Source organism: Rhinolophus sinicus, linkage group LG02 (assembly GCF_036562045.2).
Source record: "Rhinolophus sinicus isolate RSC01 linkage group LG02, ASM3656204v1, whole genome shotgun sequence".
In the NCBI taxonomy this organism is placed as follows: Eukaryota; Metazoa; Chordata; class Mammalia; order Chiroptera; family Rhinolophidae; genus Rhinolophus; species Rhinolophus sinicus.
The window spans coordinates 134,635,254-134,659,822 of NC_133752.1; the positions used below are offsets into that span (position 1 = coordinate 134,635,254).

At 39.2% G+C, this 24,569-nt stretch overlaps 1 protein-coding gene across 4 annotated transcripts in view; it reads left to right on the plus strand.

Moving 5' to 3' along the window:
- The window catches only part of PTPRB (protein tyrosine phosphatase receptor type B), a 123,375-nt gene that overhangs the window by 19,842 nt on the left and 78,964 nt on the right, over positions 1-24,569 (plus strand). For 2 of the 4 annotated variants that reach the window (XM_019748966.2, XM_074325419.1), the window contains exons 4-5: positions 12,445-12,724; positions 24,028-24,303. In XM_019748966.2, the coding sequence (XP_019604525.2) occupies positions 12,445-12,724; positions 24,028-24,303 (556 nt within the window). Of the gene's footprint in view, positions 1-11,765; positions 12,029-12,444; positions 12,725-24,027; positions 24,304-24,569 lie in introns of those variants that run through there. The other 2 variants (XM_019748967.2, XM_074325420.1) reach the window with 2 other exon arrangements.

Here is a 24,569-nt window from a genome sequence, read left to right on the forward strand (position 1 = left end):
GTAACAGCTTTGGAAACCAGTTATTGTGAAGTATGGTGAAAAGTAATTGAAAGGGGAAATGCTGTGAATTCCAGGAGCTGTCTTTGAAGTAAAAATCCTTTCCATTCTTCCCACACTTTCGGGGAGCTGGCAACAGAATACTACCATTGCTAAATCCAGATGAGATGCCCACTGGGGAACCTTGTATTTGGGAGGTACATAGGAGGCACCTGTTTTTTCATCAGAAGTCTTCTGATTTGGAGCTCTAATAGAGCTAGACCAATGGGCACACCCCTTGTGCATAGTTTTGCTGGGTGCTTGCTCTTCATCTGTGCATCTGTGAACATGTGTTTGCTCCTTTTTCTGTAAGACGATGCTTCCAGCCCAGGACAACAGAGCTGTGCAGAGGATACCAAGAGTGTGCTTTGCTAAGAGTTTTGACCCTGGTGGCCTGAATCCGGTGACATCCTGATTCCTGGACAAGGATTAGATCTTCTGCGGAGTCAGCATCTCTCCATTTGGAAAAGAGACTGCTTGGGCACTAGTTTATCCTACGGCTTAGGTGCTAGGTATCCTTGGATTCTGTGATGCTAATGGTTCCGGGTCTGCATTGGAGCAGCTGAAGAATACAAGCTTGTTTCAGAGTTACAAATTCTTAGCCATGCCCTTGGTTAGTGGTGGGGGTGTGAGTGTTTACTTTGTCAATGTATAACTAGACATTGAGTCTCCACAGCCTGAGGACGTGCGGGAGATAATGAAGAGACATGACTTCTTCCTTCAAGAGGTTTATAATCTAGCTGATGTTTTTTATCATTACATTTTTGAAAAACATGATAAGCTCTTTTGATCTTCCACTTTGATCACCCTCAGCCCCAACATTCAGGCAACTCCAAGATGCCCTGTGTCCGCCTCATCCAGCAGAGAAGGTGAGATAGGGAGCTGTGTGAAAGAAGCAGGCAGAAGAGGGGCCCAACAAGCCTCCATTTTTTCATGTTTTTAAAGAAAAGTCAAAATCCAGATGTTTTTCACAAGTAAAATCTATTTGTCTCAACATTATCTACTTTTTCCAACTTTTTAAAACAATGTCAAACTCACACTCTAAAAGCTAGTAAAGGCACCTGTGCTGGCCAAAGAGCCCTTCGTTTGCGACATCCAGAGAATTCATGGGAAATAATATTCTAGCAATGTGATAGATAGAAAAAAAAAAAGACAAGAGTTTTTATCCTCCAGTCATCACTTTCAAAGGGAGATAAAAAGGATGATCATTTTTTTTGTTTGTTTCTTTCTTTCTTCCTTTGCCTTAAAGCCATTATTAGCCAAACTATTAGATAGTTTATCTATTATCTTAGTGTTTGCATATTTGTGAAAATCGTGACCTAGCTCCTGAAACCATGCTGTGTAACAGCCCTGCACATACAGACAGCCTCAATGGAAGCGTTAATGCCTTGACTCATTGCATATGTGAGCAGACTCATTTCCGAGGGTGGGGCAGCAGGGACTGAGAAGTGGGAATGAAGAAGAAACAGAGGCCTTTGAAATTGAAAAGGTGATTAGTTAACAGTCACATCTGGTTTTAAGTCATTCATCTGTGTATGGTTAGAAGGCTGTGACAAAAGCTATGCAAAACCCATTTCCTCCAGATTAAAAAAAAAAAAAAAATGGTGGAGGGGAAGAGGGTGAGCAATTGGTGTAAAAAAAAATATCAGGAAACCTCAGAGTTGCGTCGGAGAGAGATGCTGGAGCCTGCTGTTAGAGACATATCCAGTACACGCAACCCCTCCCTTCCAAGGTTTAAAAAAATCCTGGCTTGGCCAAGAGTCAGAGCAGCGGTTAAATGTCGTTCTTGCTAATCTACTGAAGAGAATCTCTTGGATACAGGATTGAAAGCAATAATAATTTATTATCATTTGGATGTTCTCATCCGTGGACTTTGTCATGCTCTACCATTACTGGGTGCTTAGCTTCCATGATTTATTGGTATTCATATACTATTAGTACTGCTAAAGATCATGGTATCTAATATTTGTTGAGCCTTTTAGCCAGGAACTGCATAATACATACCATATAAACCTTCTCATTTAATCCTTGCAACTGCCTCTCAATTCCTTTTTGTTTCCATTTTCCTGGAGACCTATGACATAGGAAGCTAGAAAGATTCCTTGAAATAAGAAAATCCCAAACAGTATCTCTAAACAGAAGAGGATGGTCACAGTCCTTTTTTAAAAACTGGTTATCAAAATTATGTTACCTTAAATTTTAATGCATCTCTTTTTAAATGCATGACACCAGCTGCAGGTTAAAATTTTGCCATAATTTACTATTGAGCCACCTCAAATTAAAACTTAGAATAATGGTTTTTAGTTGACGCGTTCCCTGATTGCTAGACAGTCTTCTTTTTAAAAATATCTGGGGAAACACACATGGGAGTTGTGTAACAAGAGTACTTCTTTTTCCTCAGAGGCAAAGGCATCAGAATTGGCCTGTTATCTAACATTTATTAAGTTTGTTGCTTGTTGACCTTTTTTCCTTTAGCATCTGCACTTTATTTTTATTGAGAAATTATAAATATCAAAATATGCATATTATATAACATATAGATTATAGGCATTATATAACATATATGCATATATTATATATTACATCACCAATTTACTTGACACATTCTAAAATTATTCAAGACTTTCTAAATCACTTACATAGATTCGTATGACCAGAGATCTCAGTGAAATCTAAAAGAAAAAGAACAATATCATCAACTCTTTTTAATATAAAGTGGTGTCTGAGGTGAGGTTCAGGGTAGAAAGATTGACAATCTAAGACTGGAATTTTAGTAACTTTCTCATCAACTAGAGCAGGAAGGGTTGTTTAAAATAAACAAATAAACCAACAAATAAGAACAGATTTTTGGCTCCACCACAGGATTCCTCAGGTTGTTGTGGGGGCCTGTAATTTATATTTCTAGCAACTTCTCAGATGATGCTGATGCCACCCTTTGAGAATCACTGTTCTAAGTTTACTACCTCCTTCCCCTTTTTCCTTTTCCTCCTTTAATCTTCCCTCCCACACTTATCTTGTCCCACCACTTCTCTTCTAAATCAATCTTCTGTTCTTTCTATTCCTTTGCCCTTCCCTTTTTTCCCCTCTTCTCTTTCCCTTCCTTCCTTCCAGATATTTGAGGCGTCCAGATGGAACATGGTTAGAAAGACTTGTTTAAAGTATTTATTTCACGTAACAATAGTTATCGAGCCAGTACAAAGATTCGTTCATGCATTTATCTGTTCATTCAACAAATATTTGTTGAAACTCTACTTTTATACCAAGGTCTATGTGAGAAGAAGACAGAGAAAGATGCTGCCCTAAGGGAATTGCCCATATGCCCTGGGAAGGCAAATACCCTCTTTCCCCGAAAATAAGACCTAATCAGACAATCAGCTCTAATGCATCTTTTGGAGCAAAAATTAATGTAAGACCCAGTCTTATTTTACTATAAGACCAGTTCTATAATATAATATAATATAATATAATATAATATAATATAATATAATATAATATAATACAAGACCTGGTTTTATATTAATTTTTGCTGGGCCATCATTAGAGCTGATGGCCCAGCTAGTTCTTATTTTCGGGGAAACACGGTAGTGCACAAACATATAAATAATTAGATTATTACCAAGTGTCATTAGTGCTCTGAATTAAACAAATGAGTTGCGGAGATGAAGAATAATAAAAGAACAATTTTTCCTTTTAGTATTGGCCCCAAAGGATGTGTTAAGCTGAGACCTAAACATTAAGAGGAAGAGAGCCAAGCTGAGACCCTGGGGCAGAGTGGTTCAGGATGAAATAGCAGGCACAAAGGCCTGGGAGCAGGAAAAAGTCAGTTTATGAGTGTGTCTCCAAAACCTAAACCAGAGCCTGGCACACAGTAGGTGTTCAGTCAGATTTGCTAAATAAATAAATGAATTTTTAGACCCAGGCCACTACAGCGGAGGAAGCAAGCAGGAGAGAGGTGAAGGGTGGGCAGAGTCCAGATCATGAAGGACCAGGTCATCAAGGTGAGGTGTTTGAATTAACCAATCACATTACCAACCCATTCTGCCCTCCCTTCATCCTTTCAACCTTCCCCACATGGAGCTCAAACTGAAGTAGCAGTTCTCAAAGTGTAGTCTCTGATGACCAGCTATATCATTCGACATCTAAGTTCTTAATGTGACAAGAGCCATGCTTTCACATTATGAATTCATAATTAATGAATATGTAAACTTTTAAATTATTAATTAATTGCTATGACAATTTATTTAAAAGGCAGCTGTTTGTTCACTCATATCTAATCAAAAGCAGCCCCACCCTTCCCATGCAGTCTGGGAAAAGTTTCGTAGTGGCAAAGAGAAAAGGTTGTCCCTTGAAGTTACTGAGTGACTGATCCCAAATTCCTGGAATGCAGTAACTTCTAAAGCAAATGCAGTGTCATTATGCAGGATAAATAGGTTCAAAAGAAGTTGAGGAATTCCAAACAAAGATGAGAACAAAGAAAAAATGAATTGATTTATTTATACTTTGTACAGTAGTTTCAAATAAACTTGTAGAAAGATGATATCTGGCAGCCTTTCCCTGTCCCATACTGCCTTGAGTCCATTACAATTCTAATTTCTGATATTAATATAAGTGCTTTTAAAAGGAAAAATGTAATCAGTAAAAGCCAGAATTTAAACTTTCCCTCATTGTTTAATAATATGTTAATTCTTATGGATTATTTAGGACCCACTAATTATTTGGGACCTTTGCTGTGAGTCTTAAGATTCTCAAAAAAAAAAAATTTCTATGACTACTGGTCCCTTCCTTCATGTATGGCTACAGTGCTTCATATACACTGATATAAAAATACATGAAAGACAATACATGATTCCAAATGTATGTGTCTCTCTTTGATAGATCAAAAGTAAAATAATTGGACTTAAAGAAATTACTCCTTCTTTTCCAAATCCCTATTCTTCCCAAGGGTATTATTAGCAGATCACTGTTATTAACAGAATTTGGAAGCATCTAAGCTACGTTGTTGTAAGGATATTTTGTTATTGCCTTATTTGATTAGTCCTACTCAAATTTTGCCATTTTGGTGCATTTTCCTGGACAAAAAGAAGGATTATAAGGAAGGATTGTTAGACAGTATGTTAAAAATAAAAAATAATTTTAAAATTAACTTACAGGGTACAGTAGGTTGTTGGCATATAGTGTTTAAAATAAAGATATTTGGGGGGCAGCTTGTTGGCTCAGTTGATTAGAGCATAGTGCTTATAACACCAACGTCACTGGTTCGATTCCCACATGGGCCAGTGAGCTGCGTCCTCCACAACTAGAATGAAAACAATGGCTTGACTTGGAGCTGTTGGGTCCTGGAAAAACACACTGTTCCCCAATATTCCCCAATAACAATTTTAAAAAATATATTTGGGGAAACTTGGAGGAGTTAGGATTTATTGAAGATTTCCTTGAAGAACAGAAGAGTGGTTAGCATATTTGGGTGTGAAGATTCCAAATCTAAGGGGCAGTTTTTTGTTTTGTTTTTTAATGGCATGGATAACCACTCTCACCATCTTTTTTTTTTTTTTTTTTTTTTTGGGGGGGGGGGATTATTGGGGAACAGTGTGTTTCTCCAGGGCCCACAGCTCCAGGTCATTGCCTTTCAATAAAGTTGTGGAGGGCGCAGCTCCGCTCCAAGTCCAGTTGCCGTTGCCGTTTTCAATCTTTAGTTGCAGGGGGCACAGCCCCACCGTCCCATGCAGGAATTGAACCGGTAACCTTGTTGTTGAGAGCCCACAATCTAACCATCTGAACCATCCGGCCACCCTAAAGGGCAATTTTTTATTAGCAAATTTTATAAACCTCAATTGAAAAGATGAAGGATAGGGAGCAGAAGTTAGGAAAGCGTGACATCTGTGATGGATGAATTTAAAAGAGAGCAAAACAGGTGATTTAAATGTAATCTGTTACTAGGCAAACTGACACTCATACAGCACAGTTAAGTTTGCAAAGGTGCTTTAACATGTGTGATCTTATTCTTCCTAATAGCTCTGGGAAGTATTTAGAATAGGTATTATCCAGTTTTACAGACAAGGAAACCACACTGTTTTCTGAAAATAGCAAGAAAAGAAAAAGGTAATGTTGAAATGAAATAAAGCTAGAGAGAGATCCAATATGGGGGAGTATATAAACATTGTGCTTGTATCCTTCCCTGAACACATTAAAATTACAACTAAATTATAGAGAATCAACCTGGAGGACCATCTGAAGTCTAGCCAAACTGAAGTCTTATGACTAAAAATGTAAAGAAGAAGCCACATCTCTAAAGGAGTGGAGGCACAGAATGGGCCCCAAACCTCTGTGTGACAGCTGAGAATCAGGAGGGATATCTTAGCCACAGAGGTTCCCCCCAGAGGAACAAGGGACCCCAGTCCCCCACACCAGATTCCCTAGCCCAGAGTACTGGTACCGAGAAGAGAAGCCCCCACAACATCTAGCTGTGAAAAACAGTGGGGATTCTGACCATCTGGATAGGACAGAAGGCTGCAGGAAACCCAGATGTCCTCTTAAGTGGCCCATGCACAGACACTGGCTGGTAGGCAGACATCTTGGGCTCCAGCAGAAGATGGTGACTTGGGGGGCATCAGTGGCATACCGGGGCAGACTGATGTGTGTGTCTTCACAGCAAGAACTGGAAGACAGTTGGCATTTTCCCTGTGTGGGGTCCTTCTCCCCTGTAGCCAGCAGGCAGGCGCCATTTTTCCTGTGTTGAGCCTGCCCCCACCACAGCCAAATCTGAATCTGATTGGCCTGATGAGCGCTGCTGCTCCACCCTGCTGACTCCCCCAGTGCTGGAAGTACTTTCTCAATGAGCAGCCAGGCCCACCTGCATTGCACTCTTTCTTGGAAAACTAACAGAGTCTGATAGGTCCCCTGCTGAGCGGCAACTGTCCTTGGTGTGCTCTGAGACTTTTGCTAAGTAGCTCCAGACTCAGCACTGGCACCAAACAAGAATTTACATTAATCTGGTAACTACAATTCTTCCCACTCTAGTGACTCATTGAGACCCTGCTCCACCCAACTTGCATACCACACAAGGATCTATTAACAGTTGAACCTTAAAGGTGCTGGCAGGTGGCAGTGGGCCTTGAGGTGTCCAGGCTTTTTGCAGAGCTACCCCAGGCCAGGTACTGGTGGCAGATGTCCTCGGTTTGTAGCATGGCCTCTCCCATGCACCTCCAGGGTTAGCACAGGCAGCAAACAACTGTGAGTCACTTTGTTGCTACTACTGGGTAGTCCCCAAACAGTCACAGGCATCGGGTGACCTGGGACTTCACCAAAGTCCCTCCCAAGAGGCCCCAGAACCAACATACTTGGAGGTTGGCTTCAAACCACAGCAGAGCACCACCCAATTAGCCCCACAAGTGGCACACACAAAGGGTGGTCTCAACAGGCACCAGAGCCTACTGGTGAAAAACCCACTCAGTGAGATAAGCCCCCCAGCACAGTAGGCAATAAGCTATGGACATGGCCAAACCCAACCAGCTTAAGGGTCAGTCTCACCCACTGACATCCCAATCATAATCAATGCTCAACTATAACAAGAGGGGACACATAACCCACACAAGGGACACACCTGGAGCACACAGAACCGGTGACCAGGAAGACTGGGCCACTGGGTCCCAAAGGACACCTACTACATAAGGCCACCTGGCCAAGACTGGGAGACATAGCAAATCTACCTAATACATAGAAACAAACACAGAGAAGCAGCCAAAATGAGGGAACAAAGAAATGTGTTGCAAATGAAAGAACAGGAGAAAACTCCAGAAAAATAACTAAACAAAATGGAGGCAAGCATCCTACCAGAGACAGAGTTCAAAACAATATTTATAAGGAACAAATGTTATAAGAAACTTAGTGAGAACATCAACAAAGAGATTTCAAGCATAAAAAGGAAATAAAAACCATAAAAAAGAACCAGTCAAAAGTGGAGAATACAGTAACTGAAATGAAGAATGCACTAGAAGGCATCACCAGCAGACTAGATGAAGCAGAGGATCAAATCAGCAATTTGGAAGACAACGTAGCAGAAAAAACCCAAATGGAAAAGAAAAAAGAATCAAAAAAAAAAAAAAAGAGGAGAGTTTAAGAGAACTCTGGGACAACATCAAGCATAACAACATCACATCATATGGGGTACCAGAAGGAGAAGAGAGAAAGCAAAAGATTGAGAACCTATTTGAAGAAATAATAACTGAAAACTTTCCTAACCTGGTGAAGGAAATAGACATACAAGTCCAGGAAGTGCAGAGTCCCAAACAAGATGAACCCAAACAGGCCCACACCTAGTCACATTATATTTAAAATCGCAAAGGTTAAAGACAAGGAAAGAATCCTAAAAGCAGAAAGAGATAGGCAACTAGTAACTTATAAGGGAGCTCCCATAATATTGTCAGTTGATTTCTCAACAAACTTTGCAGGCCAGAAGGGATTGGCACGAAATATTCAATGTAATGAAAAGTAAGGACCCACAACCAAGGGTACTCTACCCAGAAAGGTTATCATTTAAAATTCAAGGACAGATAAAGAGCTTCCTAAACAAGAACAAACTAAAGGAGTTCATCACCACCAAGCCAGTATTACAAGGAATGTTAGAGGGACTTCTTTAAGATGGGGGGAAAAAAATCAAAATTATGAATAATAAAATGGCAATAGCTACATATCTGTCAACAATTACTTTCAATGTAAATGGATTAAATGCTCCAATCAAAAGACAGGCTGAGTGGATAAGAAAACAAAACCCTTACATATGCTGCCTACAAGAGACTCACTTCAGATTGAAAGACACACAGAGACAGAAAGTAAAGGGATGGAAAAAGATATTTCATGAAAATGGAAATAAATAAACAGAAAAAACTGGGGTAGCACTACTTGTACCAGACAAAATAAACTTTAAAACAAAGACTATAGAAGAGCCTATGAAGGATCCAGTAATCCCACTTCTGGGTATTTATCTGAAGAAACCCACACCGCTACTTCAACAGGATATGTGCACCATATGTTCATTGCAGCATTGTATACAATGGCTAAGATGTGGTACCAACCTGGGTGTCCATCAATGGATAAATGGATAAAGAAGAGGTGGTGCATACGTACAATGTAATATTGATCAGCCATGAAAGGGAATGGGTCCTTGCCATCTACTGTGTCATGGATGGACCTGGACAGTATTGTGCTGAATGGAGTATATCAGATGGAGAAAGACAGACACAATGTGTTATAATTTCACTTATAGTGGAACCTAAGAACAAAATTAACAAACAAAACAGAAACAAATTGATAGATACAGGGAATATTTTGATAGTTGCCAGAGGGGAGGGGGTTGAAGGTATGGGTGAGAAAAGGGGAAGGGATTAAGAAGTACAAATTGGTAGTTACAAATTAGCCATGGGGATGTAAAGTAAAGCATAGGGAATATACTTAATGATATGGTGATAACTATGTATAGTGCCAGGTGGGTACTAGACTAGTCAGGGGCATCACTTGTTAAATTATATAAATGTCTAACCGTTATGCTGTACACCTGAAATTCATATAAAATAATATTGAATGTCAATTGTAATTGAATAATTTAAAAGGGGGGGGAAGTGAAGGGGAATAAGAAGTCCAAATTTCCAGCTATAAAACAAATAAGTCATGGTGATGTAATGTACAGCATAGGGAATATAGGTAGTAATATTGTGATAGCGTGGTATGGTGTCAGATGGTTGCTGGACTTATCATGGTGATCACTTTTTTAGGTATATTATTGTTGAATAACTGTGGTGTAGCCTTGAAACTAATATAATATTGTATGTTAGCTATGCCTTTAATAGAAATCTTTAAAAAAATAAAAAGAATGTGGTAGATCTATGTGTGCTGAATATAAAAAAATTTCTAAGGCATGGGGAAAAGCTTGTTATAGAGAATACAGTATATCTCAATGTATGCAAAATATAAACTATGTATGTGTACCTATGTTATATAAATATACTAAAGTAAAGGAAAATGTCTGGAAGGATCCATTAAAAAAAAAAAAGAAAGCTAAAAAAACAGATCCCCCATAAAGGCTGAAGACAACCTGTAGGCTTGCAGTATCTAAGGGAGGGGGGAGGAGGCCCTCTCTGAACGTGCTGAAAAACATGCCAGGCTGTGCAAAGCCATTGAACTTGGGGAGGAGGGAAGGGATACAGAGGGCAAAAACTCCTTTTTAAGACAAGTGACTCATGCGGAGAAATAGGAAAGATTCAGATTTCTAATACACACATGTCTTAGGTTTGACCTCTTTTGAGTGTTCGCTAACTTGAAAAGGAGATTTGAGATCTCTGGTCTGGCCATAGCTTGAAAGCCTATAGAATCTCTGAAAGGGTAAAAACTTCATTTTCTTACACTGAACATTTTTTTTAAATATGCTTCCTACAAGAATTGAAACCATCTTCACTTTATCCCTATCTTCTTTTCTTCCAAGTAGATACAGTAGATATACTAGACAGTAATGTAGCTTTATGTATAATCTACTTGAAAAAGAAGGGAATATGTCATCTTTCTCTGATTTAGCTCCAGAGTATTCTGATTTGAAAATTAAAACGTGGAATATCACCTCTGTTGGCAGTTGTCAGGGGTGGTACCCCAAAAGCAATGCAATATTGTAAAAATTATGCAATATTTTGCTATTATCACCTGTATACAATTAAACACTTTTGCTCTTCAGTTATTGGGAACTCTTTTAAAATCCATTTTCAGATACATGATCATTCAGGTACTGAGGCAGTTGCTAAAAAAACACATAAAGTTAGTGCTGAAAACTGAGTAAATTCCAGTTTTTTTGTAATAGGTAGGGGAATTGAACCATCAATAGTATTTTCCATAAGTGAGAATGTATATTGCTTTCTTATATTGCTTGGATATTTGTGGATGAAATGGTTTTAACTACTGCATGGTCAGTCACGAAAATGCTTTGCTTGTGCGTTGAACAATTGGTGGTGATTATATTTGTTCGTGGTTAGCGCAATTTGCATAATATTTAGGGAGGACACAAGAGAAAGGAGAAAGTGAATGGCAGAAAAAAATAAGGGTCAAGTTGACAATGGACAAGATCCTTTTGGGGTCTTTTTCTCTGGCTGGTGTCAAGAGGATGCGCATTGGGACAAACGAACGCTTTGAGGTGAGAAGGACAAAAGCACTCTAATAAAAGGCTTCAGGAAAGAGTGTAGGCGACCTAGGGAAATCTGCTCTGGTTAAGTTTCATCCTGGGAAAAGAGGCCCTGGAGAAAGCAGATGAGGAAGATAGGAAGGAAGATAGGGAGGGGGAGGCATTGGGTGTGGAGGGAGGAAGGGGCGAGGGTGGGGGCTGGAAAGTGAGAGGGAGCGAGTACTGAGTGCGGCTAAGGCGGCAGGGTTGAGGACCACAGAGTGGGGAAAAGTGAAAGTAGGGGCGGGGAGGGGGGAGGAGGAGGCAGGTCTCCGCAGACCTGGACGGAACCCCTGGCCCGGGAGACCGCGGCTCGGGGGCCGCGGCGGGGGTAGCTTGGCCCGCCTCGGGTCCCCTTAGCAGCCTCAGGCGTTGGCTCCTCGGGACTCCCTCCCTAGCAGGCGCATTGTTCCTTTGCCGGGAGACGAGGAAATTGCCTTTTGATTGCGGAAGTCCGCGGACGGGGCGCGGGGCGAGGCAGCGCGGGTCAGAATGGCACCGTGGGAAGGGCGGCGCGCTGCCTGTCCCCGCCGCCTCTCGCGTCCGCAGCCCGCCCAGGGCGGCAGCAGCAGAAGTAGCAGCGGAGGCCGCAGTGGCCCTTGCGCGTCTCCAGCAGGGAGGGAAGCGCTCTGCGCCCGCAGGGCGCGCTGAGCGCGCGCAACAAGTGGCTCCCCACGCGGCCGTCGAGGCCACCCCCATCCCAGCCCCTCGGCGGAGTCTGGGTGGGAAGCACTGAGCGCGATGCTGAGCCATGGAGCCGGGTTGGCCTTGTGGACCGCACTGAGCCTGCTGCAGGTGAGTGGCTGTAGGCAGAAGTCGCGCGTGGGCTAACGCGCTCGCTCCTCGCTGAAAACCAAATTCCCACTCAAATATCTGGTCTCTTGGGTTGTGTTTTGGAGAGGGAGGTGGCATAATTTCTTCCTCTCTGTTGGGAGAAAAGATCCTCTTCTGAGCCCCCAGCCAGACTGACAATTCGTCCTACTGTCCAAGGCAAAAAGCCACCTTCTTTCTCCAGCTGCTCCGGGGAAAGAGCCGCTAGGGAGAAAGTTGCGCCCATCTCCCCCAGGACCCATTTTTCTGGCTAGAGTGCAAAGGGATGGGCTGAGGCTGGGGGCGAGGGGTGAGTGAGGACGTCTCAGGGGTTTGCTGTGGACATGTCCCTGCGCAGTCCAGACTGCGGGCTTCAGCTGTTGTCTCTGGTTTGTTTGCAGATTGGACTGGGGGAGCCAGTGAGATGTAACTTCACCGTGACGGAGTCCAGGGTCTTCAGCCGGTCTGCATCTCTCCAGTGGAGAACTTTCGGGCCTCCCTGTAACTTTAGCCTCATCTATAGCAGTGACACAGACACATCAAGGTTCGCGAGGTGCCACCCTATGCAGATAGACAACACCACCTATGAATGTAAACCCAAGGATTTACAAGCGGGAACCATCTATAACTTCAGGATTGTGTCTCTGGATGGAGAAGAGAGAGTTGTGGTCTTGCAAACAGGTAAAGTGTGCCAGGTGCTGTTGGATGGCCAGGCTACTTGGGGGGCTGAGCCCTGCCTTATCAAGCTGGTGTTTCATTTGAGTTCCAGGCATACAAATAAAGGTGAAAATATCTGTAAAGATAAATATCCTCAGATTTGGCCAGAAGTAGCTTGGTTGACATTCAGAGATTTCCTTAGTGCTGAAAACAGCAGACTAGCCACTGGAAGAGGGAGTGCAGCAAAGACACAGTGTGGGCTGTGAGGGAATTTGTTAAAGTGATGTGGTTTGAGCTTCCATCACATTAAATTGTCAAGCCCTGGAATAATTTTAAGTAAATGTTTTTAGAATAAATAATGGAAGTGCAATGATTAGGGATATGCCTTTCCTCAACTTAGTTTTATTTTTGGAACCAGGACATAAAATCTTCAGGAGTAGAATAGAGCCATTCATAGGAGAAAATTAGAAAAGTCCCTTGAAATGAGGGTATGAAAATGATTTTGTATCACGTGAGTAACTAAAACAGGGTAGTATCAGAGAATGTCCTTTGGTTACTCTGCACCTCAAGTCAATTATTTTCTTTACACTTTTGGTAAACCCTTCAAAGTTGGTCTTTCCTGCCTAAGTTTTCTTATCTGTAAGATGAGAGTGTTAGACTTGGTCTTTCAAGTTCAAGTTCTTACCAAATGCCAACCATTTAGGTAGGGACTGTCCTGCACATTACCTGTGAATCCCCAGGCCACCCTCAGATGTGCTGTAAATTCTCTAACAACTTTGATGCTTTATAGCTTCATTAGTCTTCCTTTTAACACTATATTTGTTGCAATAGTAAAGCCTTACTTACATCTAGGAAGTCAAATTTAACTGAAAAACTCCGTAAGTCATATATGTAGAAATGTGTTGTCCTTACTATTCTTTCACCTTCAACCTGAACAAAGAGGAGTGAGAACTTTCTGTTCTCAGGGTCAGGAAATGTAATTAGGTTCATGTAATAAGTTAATCAAATATTAATTCTATTATTTTTTCAAAGAAAAAAATTAAGAATGCCCCAGTTACATGACTTGACTTAACTTCAAATGAAACTTTTAGATAGTTTCTGAGGTTTGCAGGAACTTAAATTGAAGAGACACCACTTGTTAAGAATTTGGTTGTGTTTCTGTGTATGTAATCCAAGCAACTGAAATCAACTACAACTAAAATCACACATTTTACAGAAGTTTAAGAGACTGGGTGTTTAGTCATAAAAGTGTTGGCTTCTTGGTATGTGAGGATAGTTTTGTGAACACTCAGATTGCTAATACTGCGAAATTTATGACATGGAACTTCCAGCTGTGTTCATTACTTATGATAACGTGTCTGTGTTGAATAGAGCAGAATGACTTTTAAAAATTGGTGAGCCTTCAGTAGCTTATGGGAGAAAAAATGAAGACATTCAGAAACCAGAAAACAGTCATTTAACCCAGAAGTGTTACTTTTTGGGAAAAAAAAAATGTTGATGGAAAAGGACTCAGTGTGGGTGTTACTAGTCAGAATGCGCTTTGAGTTTAATTTTGCATGTAGGTGTTTCAAGGACAGAGACATTTGTGAAATGTAAGAAATATTTGCATTTTATTGACTATGTTGAGTTTAAAAAGACTTCATCAGCATTCACAATGTGTTTATTCAGGTCTCATCATTTTTCTTAACGAGTTGCTCTTCACAGTACCACACATGTACTCTTCACCACACATGTTATGAGATCCGTGCTAAATATGAAGAATGAAACTTGCAGGTGATGTTTGTAGAATGATAATTTTTTCACATTTGTTTATGTGATGGTATAACCTTTCTTGGGATTCTCTACATTTTAAAATAATTTTAATGAAACATTTTTTTAAACTTAAGATTTGAAAAAAATGTTTCAGGCAGGATTTCTTTTTTTCGGCTGGTTGTTATTTGTTTTTTGTCTTCAGTGCCTTCTATATTTTAAGGAAATGTGTGAATTTTTCATTTATTTAAGAGAAAGTACTAGTATTCCTCTATATTAATTGCTAAACTACAGAGATGAGCTCCACAAATTATATTTTATGGTATTAAAACAGGACCAACTGGTAGGCAATATTAACTCTGAGAAATAACTTCAAGCAGAAAAAGTCATTCAAAGCGTGTTGTGTTTCCTATAGAATAAAACAGGGTGAGAGCAAGACACAATTTGGATAGAGATACAGCAGTTGCTTGGATTATCTCTGTATCATAACAAGTGTGATTTGTCTCATTGCTTTTCCTGATAAATTTTCTAAAATAGCTAATTATTTTGCTGTCATGTAGATATGACCTTAAAGATCAAAATTTTAACTAAATAGGGACTATTGCACCAACAAGTTTTCACTCCAGATTTTAAATCAGAATCAAAAAATGCATGTGGATTCAAATTCAGCTCAGCAAACATTTATCAAGCATGGATTCTGCAGGGAATTATGCCAGGTAGTGACTGGTGATCTTATAATGATGACAAACAGTACATGGTCCCTGCCACTACAGTCCTATGCAGAGGTGAGAGAAGATGAAAGAGGCAACAGAGCTTTGCTACACCTTTCCTGGATGAAATTGCCCTGCCTTATGTATGCCATACTTTCATAACCATAGAGAAGACATTGGGTAGTTCCCAGATTTCTTTGGCCACTAAGTGGTCTATGCAACAACCATAATGAAGTGAAAGCCAAATTATTTATTATTAATAGTTGTGAATTCATCAAAAAGCAGATAGGAAGATAGCAGATATTGAAGACCTCCGCACTCTTATAACACTGCGTCCTCAGTCTAGAGCAGAAGCTGCATCTGGTAGCACCTGGGGGTGTCTAGGTATTTAAATAATAGAGTGTTTTATTTGACTCGAGCAGTGTTTGTGAAAAATTAGGTTATTTCACCAGCATTAAAAATGGAAAATTCACCTTAAAAACTAGATCATGGATTCTCTTAAAGCACTGGAAGATTCAGCAAAACTGGGCCACTGTGCCTAGAATTCTCTAGAGCAAAGTTGTGGTTTCTCTCCTTTTAGATACCAATTCACTCGAATTTGCCCCCCAGCACCACCCCTCACCCCAGACCACTTCATTCATTTCCTTACCTGGATGCATCCTAAGGACATTTGAGTTAGTTTAAATGAAACTGTTGAGTTTTCATTTAGAACTTTTGGGGGGCTTTTATCTTCCCATCAATTAGAAGTTGTTTTTCAGTACCTAAAATGGCATCTAGCACATGATACATGTTCAATAAATATTTATTAAATGGGTAGATAGATAGATGGATGAATGAATGGGTGGATCTGTGGATGTAGATAGATAGATAGATAGATAGATAGATAGATAGATAGATAGATAGATAGATGATAGATAGATAGATAGATAGATAGATAGATAGATAGATGATAGATAGATGATAGACAAAAAAGTAAATATGAATGAATATGAATGAAATGAATATTTTAGTGGGAGAATGTGCATATGCAAAAAATTTGCACATATTCTCCTTGAGTTATGAGTAAGTTATGGAGCCCAGGGAAGTAGTCTGGTGGCAGAGAACTTTATAAGAAAAATATCTTAGTGGCATTTGCTTTCTTGTTAGTCAGTTTCAGCTATTTATTAATCAGAAAAAGAAACAGCACTTTTAATATGGTTAATTCTTTTGTCTTTAATGAAAAACATTTTTGGAGCTGTATTTACCAAGTCACCACATTAGTTATTATTTCCACCTCAGTCTGTTGTTTAATGTTCTAGTTTCCAAGGGCCTCCATAACAGAATATCACAGACTAAGTGGCTTAAACAACAGAAATTTATTCTCTCACAATTCTGGAGGTTAGAAGTACCAGATCAAGGTGTCAGCAGGTACCTTCTGAGGCTTTTCTGATTCGCTTACAGATGGTTGCCTTCTTGCTATGTCCTCACATGGCTGTCCCTCTATGTTGTGTATGTCTTAATCTCTTCTTATGAGGACACCAGTCATAGCGGATTAGAGCCCCCAACAACGATGCCATTTTAACTTTATTACTTCTTTAAAGTCCTAATCTCCCAATGCATTCACATTCTGAAATATTGGGGGTTAGAGCTTCAACATATGAACTGTAGAAGGACACAATTCAGCCCAATACAATTACATAGCTTTAAGCATAGGCCATTATTTTTCAATAATGTCTGTAAGCTGCTTGCATCAAAATCTCTTACAGAGCTTGTTATGAAAGTATATTCTTGGCTTCTACCACATATGTAATGAATTTAGAAAGAGTTGAGCCTAGGGTATCTGATTTTAAACAAATATCAAAGTGAATCAGTGCATACTGAAGTTCAAGAGCTATTGACATAGTTTTTCTAGTTTTCATTGGCATTAAGATTTTGGTACCTTTCTCTTTATGCGTGATTAAATCTATATAAATAAAATAAATATTATACTGACCTTATATTGTTTAATTTTATTCTCTTTGGAGGGAGTACTGTGAAAGCACAGGCTGCATAGTGGTTCAGAGTTGAATTCTGAAAGCTGCTAAGCTGCTGCCTCCATCACTTACAAGTCAAGTTGCATTGGGCAAGTTACTAACCTCTCCAAGCCCGCTGCCTAATCTACAAAATGGAGATGGTAATAAAAAATATTGCCTACTTCAGAGAGTCTTTTTGAAATTTTCAGTGGTTCATATATAAATTCTAGAATAGTTTTTGTCACATACTAAGTGTATAGTAAATTTACTATCGTTACTTTCAGGTTGGAGATGAGATTGATATTCATGAGAATTAACAGATCACAAATCCACACAGCTACTATAGGATAGACGCAGAACTTAAACTCTGGTTTATTGGCTCCAGCAGAAAAGATATTTTCTTTTCTTAATTGGGGAATATTGGGGAAGAGTATGTTTTTCCAGGACCCATCAGCTCCATGTCAAGTCGTCATTTTTCAATCTAGTTATGGGGGGCGCAGCTCAGCTCCAAGTCAAGTCATTGTTTTCAGTCTACTTGTCGGGGGCACAGCTCAGTTCCAGGTCAAGTCGTTGTCTTGAATCTAGTTGTGGAGGACGTGGCTCATTGACCCATGTGGGACTTGAACTGGCAACCTTGGTGTTATAAGCACCACGCTCTAACCACTGAGCCAAACGGCCGCCCACCAGCAGTTCAGCTCCAAGCTCAATCCATTGCTTCTCACTGGGCCATGTGGGAATCAAACCGGTGACCTTGGTGTTATGCGCACCGCGCTCTAACCACTGAGCCAATCGGCCACCCAACATAACTTTTAAATTGGTATTCTTTCAAATTACCATATGATTATTTGTTATTACTTTTCAAATCAACTTTTTAAGGAGGCAAAATAGATTACAAAAATTTTAAATTTATATATACATAACCTAGACAAGGGTGGAATAATGATTAAATGTTTCAGTGCAAAGAAATTATAAGCAGCTCTTGATTTTTATTGTATTGAACTCTTGGTGATGGACTTCAGTGTTTAGCAATCAACCATTCGCAGTCTGTTTCAGGAGCTCAAGCTGAGCTATGAATGAACCAACCTAGTGCTTTACACTTGATCTTCTTTTGTGTGCTTAAGTAGCTTCTTCTATCAGTCTGACTTTTCTCGGTGTGCATGGCATTGTACAGGTTAGCCGCAAAGAAATAAAATCTATTTTGTCCAGACAGAATGAGAGGAGGATAAAGAACAGTTGTTTCGCCTTCCATTCCCAGACACCAATTCAATGGCCAATTTGATGGAATCCCCCTGGGGGATAAAGAATAATTCTGACACCTTTCTGACCTTGTCGGAGAAATCAAACCTGTTCTATATGTGTGAATATATATAAATGAAGATGACTTTATGCCTCTAAACATATAATATGTAACTAAAATTAACATGGTAGGTGTTGGTTACATGCTGTTGAGTCAACTCTGATTCCTGGCGACCGTATGAACGAGTGATGTCCACACTGCCCTGTCCTCAGCAGCCCTGCTCAGCTCCTATAGACTCATGGCCTATGGCTTCTTTTATGTAGTCAATCCATCTCTCATTTGTTCTTCCTCTTTTCCTGTTGCACATAGATCTCCAGAGATTTTTGTTTTCAGGTTTGTTTTTCTTTCTTTCATATAGAAAAACACAAACAAATAAAAAAGTAAACAGAATAGAATAATGAATTACCATGTACTCATCATCAATCTTCAGCAGTTACTGATTGATAGCCAGTCTTGTTTCATGTATATCTCCACCCTTTCCCCCACCGCATACCATTCTGATGCAATCCAAGTCATTTCATTTCATTTATAAATATTTCAGTATGCATTTCGGGAAGATAAGGATTTTTTAACACAACCACCATATCATTATTGTACCTAACATTAACAATAATTCCTTAATTTCTAGAGTTCCAGGTTTGAAAGCACACATCAAGTGACAGCTCATGAATTCCTACCTGAGAGAGGCAATCTGATTGGAAGAGGAGGCCAGGGACTTCTCTTTACGTTGCATTTATGTAGCACTTAGATAATATTGAGAAAGCCTCAATTGTTAATATCCAAGAATTAGAGTGGAGCTGCTGAAGGATGATATCACAGGGTTGAGGGCGTTAAAGTCTCCACCAGTTGTCAGGGTACTCTCATGCTGACACGCTTCTCTAATATTCACTGGAAGTGAGCTTTGGCTAAAATTGCTCTCTCACTCTGCAGAGCCCTTTCTTCTCTCTGATTTCTAAGTCCTACTTGACCTTACAAACTTGCTCAAGTTCATTTCCTTCAAGAAGCCCACTTCTGAGACCTTTGTCCTTGGACATCATTCTCTGTTTGCACAGTTAGCGTTAATGCTGACCGGTGTTACCCTTAACAGCAGCAGCATTCATAACAACTGCCGTTTACTGAGAGCCCACCACGTGCCAGGGCTGCACTTAACACCTTACCTCCATTACCCCTTAACACTTTCAACTCTGTAAAATAGGAATTGTTAGTCCCATTTTACAGATAAGAAACTGAGCATCACCAAAGTTAAGCAGCTTGCCTAAAGTCACCCTCCTAAGCCACAGTGTTGGGATTTGAACCCAGGTCTAGTCTGGCCTCAAAGTCAGCCTCCCTGATAATGCGCCTTTCATTTACCTTTTTCACATAGGTCTTAACTGCCTGAATAGACTGTAAACTCTAATAGGGCAGGCCATCTGTTAATACAACTTACATACCTAAGGCCAAATATGATGAGCCGCAAAACAATGTAGCGTCCTGCAGGGCTGTTAATGATGATGCAACTAATTGTCAAAACTGCTTTCATTTCCCTTTCAAGGTTGTTCAAACTTTGAAAGTTCCTTCATACCTGAACTTCATGTCTAGTGCAGAAAGGTGATAAATCAAATGCATGTTAATTAATCTAATGTATTAGCATAACATAGTATATCGACCTAAAATAAGTCAGTCAGAAAGCTGACTAGTATAGTCAAACAAGAACAATCACAGAGTAAAAGAGATGTATTTAACTGGAGATTGTGAGCAATTGCTTTTTCATCTTATTCATCTGTGGGGCAAAAGTCACAAACCATCCCTTGATGCAGGGTTTTGAAACTGCAAAAGCATATTGTAAAGTATCAGATCTTGCATAGATATACTGTGGTGCTATTACGACTTCAAGAAAAGTGGCACTACTCCATGAATTGCCTGCACTCTTGTTATAAGGTTGGATTTATTTCTAAAATAAATACTATCATTTTGAATTCTAAACACTCTGGAAATTCTTGTATCCAGATAATAATGTTTTAATAGCCATACAAAAGAGTGTTTAAAGAAAATATTGCTTGCATTATATATATGAGTTTTTCCCTCTTCCTAAGTCACTAAAGAAAAGGAAAAAAGGAAGAATTCATTTTGGTTAGGGAATTTAGCTGAACTTCATCTTTTCCGCTGAGAACAGAAAAATTGGGTTACTATCAAACCAACTTATGAAATTCAGGGGCTTCCTGATACAGGTAGATTTCATTGAAATATAGCAGATGAATATGGCAGAACTTTGTATTTGGCTTTCCACATAGCAGGTCTGTCTTGAACTAAGAAGTACAAAGATGTCTTCAATTTATGGCTAATGATAAATTTTGTTACATTGATTGAGAGTAAATTATTGATTTATGGTTTTTAACAGTTCTCATAGTTTATAATACTTCACCGGTTACTGTGTGTATGAGAGTGATGGATGGAAAAGGCACCCATATGTGCATTGATACTTCTAGCCATCAGCACAAATTACATAAATCAAGTAGGATTTTCTAATTACATGTGAACTGTCATATCACCAGAAGATTTACAAACAAATAATTAAATTTTCAAATAGCTTTAAAATTTTTCTCTCTCTTATAGATAGATAGATGATAGATGTGTATATGTGTCTGTGTGTGTGTGTGTGTATATATATATATATATATATATATATATATATATATATGTTAAATTAGCATTCCTGATGGAAGTATCTAATTTGTTTCTAATAAAATACTGAAAACATTTTTTTAATACAACAGAGTTTTCATTGGGCTTAGATTGAAAAGATGTCTGAAAACTATTTAACTTCTGCAGCATGCATAGCAATAGTGGATAACTGCCAGCACAGGGCTTTATCACAGTATAAATGGGGTTTTAAGTGTTTGTTTCCAGTGCAGGTTCTCGCAGCCCAGGCACTTCCCAGTCTCATTGTTCCTTTGTTCTAGCGGATGTACAAAGGATTGACTGTTTTGTTTTCTGGCTCAGAGAGATTAGATAAAGTCTGCATTTCTGAACTTCACTCTCTAGGCACGCAACCATAAAATTCATTTTCTATAGCTCACATTTTGAAGATTATATATGTTTAGATTATACTGATCATAACATCATTTTCTTTAGTCTTTATCTGGCTTGGTTATAGACGTAAATGACAGTACAGTATTGATCTCATTTGAACTATCACTGGAAAGCAGTTGTCCCTTTCATCCTTGTCCTTAAAATGCCTCTTCAGCAAAAATGCGTCATCTCGGTTGGCTATGACAAGGTTGTTCTTGAGTTTCGTCGGCTATTAGAATCTCATGGTAGTACCTTATTCTTCTAAGGCAATAAGAAAACTTTCTATGAGGGAAAATTATGTTCTTTCCTTTTATTATGACATCCTTAATTATAGACTATTATGTGGGATAGAAATTTTAAATAATATTTCCAGAAAAAAAAAAACCTACTGTTTTTCCTCAAGAGCCTATAAATCAGAATCACTTTGGGAATTTTTTATTTTATCTTAAGGGTTAGAAAGTTAGTTCATGGGAATATACCGATAAGATTTTATCAAGGTTTTCTTTTTATGAAGAAGGCAGTTAAAGCTTTTATCAGTTTAGTTTAAAAAAATTGTATTCCATTTTTGCCTCCATTTTGTCAGTGATTCAGAGGAACATTTTTTTTATGATCAAATAGACAGAATAAGTTTATATTACAGAGTACCCGTTGTATGCTAGGTAAAGTCTCCTCTATATTTTGTTACTCTTCAGAGAATGTAGGTGCTGTTATTATACTCCCCAGACAGATGGGGAAATGGAGGCTTAGAAAAGTTGAGTAAAGTAACTTTGCCCAAAGTCTCATGACTGATACATGATGAAGCCAAGATTTGAACTGAGTTCTGTCTGGTTACAAAGCCCATGCTCTCTGCCACTGTATCTCCTTGCTTCTGTGACAAGATTTTCTCCTGGTTATAGAAGTAAAAATAACACTAGCTAACATTGAATACTTACTATGTGCCAGATACTGTTCTTAGTGCTCTAGATAAAATACTCAATTTAATCTTCATAACAATAGTATTGTTATCAGCATCGCATAGATGAGACAGCTGAGGCACAGATGAGACAGGGAGGTTAAGGAATTGCCCCAAGCACACAGCTACAAAGTGGGAGAGCCAGATTCAAGCCCTGGTCATCAGGCTCTAGAGCCTACACTCTTCAGGGGAACTTGTGCTGTGCTAGGGTGTAAACCACATAACCTTGTCCTCCAAGCTCACCTGTGCTTTTGAGTTCTTAAAGTTACTGCTCACTCAGCTTACTTGTCAGCTAACACTTATATCATTAATTATTGACATTATAAAATGTTATGTGGCTTATTTGATTTTTGCATTATGATGTACTTATATAAATGACAGCTAAAAACACAAAGACATAAGATTGATCATAGGCTGAATTTAGCCTCCTTATGGTGTCTCTAAGTGACCCGTAGGTAGACTTATGAGCTATCTGGTCACAAATGCCTTTTGAATATAGAATAAGATTACCTTGTTCCTATTTGTATTCATGTTAGTTGAAAGCAAACACCTTTTTAAAACAGCTACTGTTCTAAGAACATTCTAGAATTCCTGGAGTAATTTTATGAGAAAAACGTAATTTACCAGGAGGTACATAAGAACTGAGATGTCTGTAGCCATGCCACTAAAACATCTGACCTGACTCTTGAAATTTAACCTCCAAAGTCTTAACCCCACTTTCTAGACTAAGAACCACGTAGGATTTCTGAAAATTACTCGTATATAAATGTCTCCCAGTGTTTCTACTCCCAGCATTCAGTGCAGGTAGGCCTTTATTTCTCAGATGGTCCCACCATACCATAGAATGGCTGCTCACTAAACTCTATTGACTTAGTGCCTAACCTGGAGACATGCTGTTTGTCTTATTTCAAGTTTCAAAGTGAAGATTCAATGCACGAGAAATGGGACTCCTAAAATTGACCCATGGCTTTAAGAGTTGAAACTAAGTGAACAGGTGGGTGCAGCACTAACCCATTTCCACCTGCTCTGGGGGCTTCTGATGCTCCAAAATATCCCAGAACCCAAGTTTTGAAAATCTAGGGACATCAGGAACCCCAGCTGTTGGGAAAATTCATTTTGGTGAAGAAACCTAGCCTCAGCTCATAATCTGGTCTGTATCTTTTGTGGTTTTCTGATATCTAAAAACAACCCAAAGTTGTATATACTTAGCCCCCAAAATCCACAACCTAAAAAAAGAATAAGTTCAGTACAAATTTCAAAATTTGTCCTTAATATCTGTGTTTTTTGAGATTTTCAGTATTTATCCAGGCATAGTTTGTCAGTGTTTGACATGTGCTAAACATGCAAGCCAAAGAAAATGTCACCTTATTTGGAATTCAAGCTCAGAGTTGTCTTAACAAAAAAGTTTATTTAGAAAAAGACTCCTTTTGTAAAGGAAATGGCAAGTTTGGAGGTGGAGTAAAATGCCAATTTGTTTCATGGGCAGCAGATTCTTAAACTTCTTAAGGAAAATGAATCTAGTTTATAGCAAGGTAAGCATGTATTTGCAGAAGTCTTCAAGCCACGTTTTTGCCTTGTAGATCCTCTACCTCCTGCTAGGTTTGAGGTCAATAAAGACAAGACTACTTCAACCAGCTTGCATGTTTGGTGGACGCCTTCTTCTGGAAAAGTCACCTCTTATGAGGTGCAGTTATTTGATGATCACCAAAAGATACAGGAGGCCCAAATTCAAGAAAGTGCTTCACGGAACGAATATGCATTTTTTAACCTTACTGCTGGGAATAAATACAATATTGCCATCACAGCTATTTCTGGAAATAAACATTCCTCTACAGTTCATACCAATGGATCAACAGGTAAGACCTGTTTGCAGATTGTTTGGTATTTAATAGTCTGTGCTCCTTTTGAAATTATGTTAAATTGAAGAAATGGAGGTAAGAATGCCCTCCGACTAAAAACAGATAGATGATAGATAGATAGATAAATGTTGTGAGGTACAGTGGAAAAATTGGACTGAAGATAAGGAGGTGTGGCCATGTTGCTAGCTTGCTGGATTATTTTGAAGAAGTCATGGAACCTCTCTGGGACAAGAGTTTTTTCCAAAATGAAGTAAATATTTCTC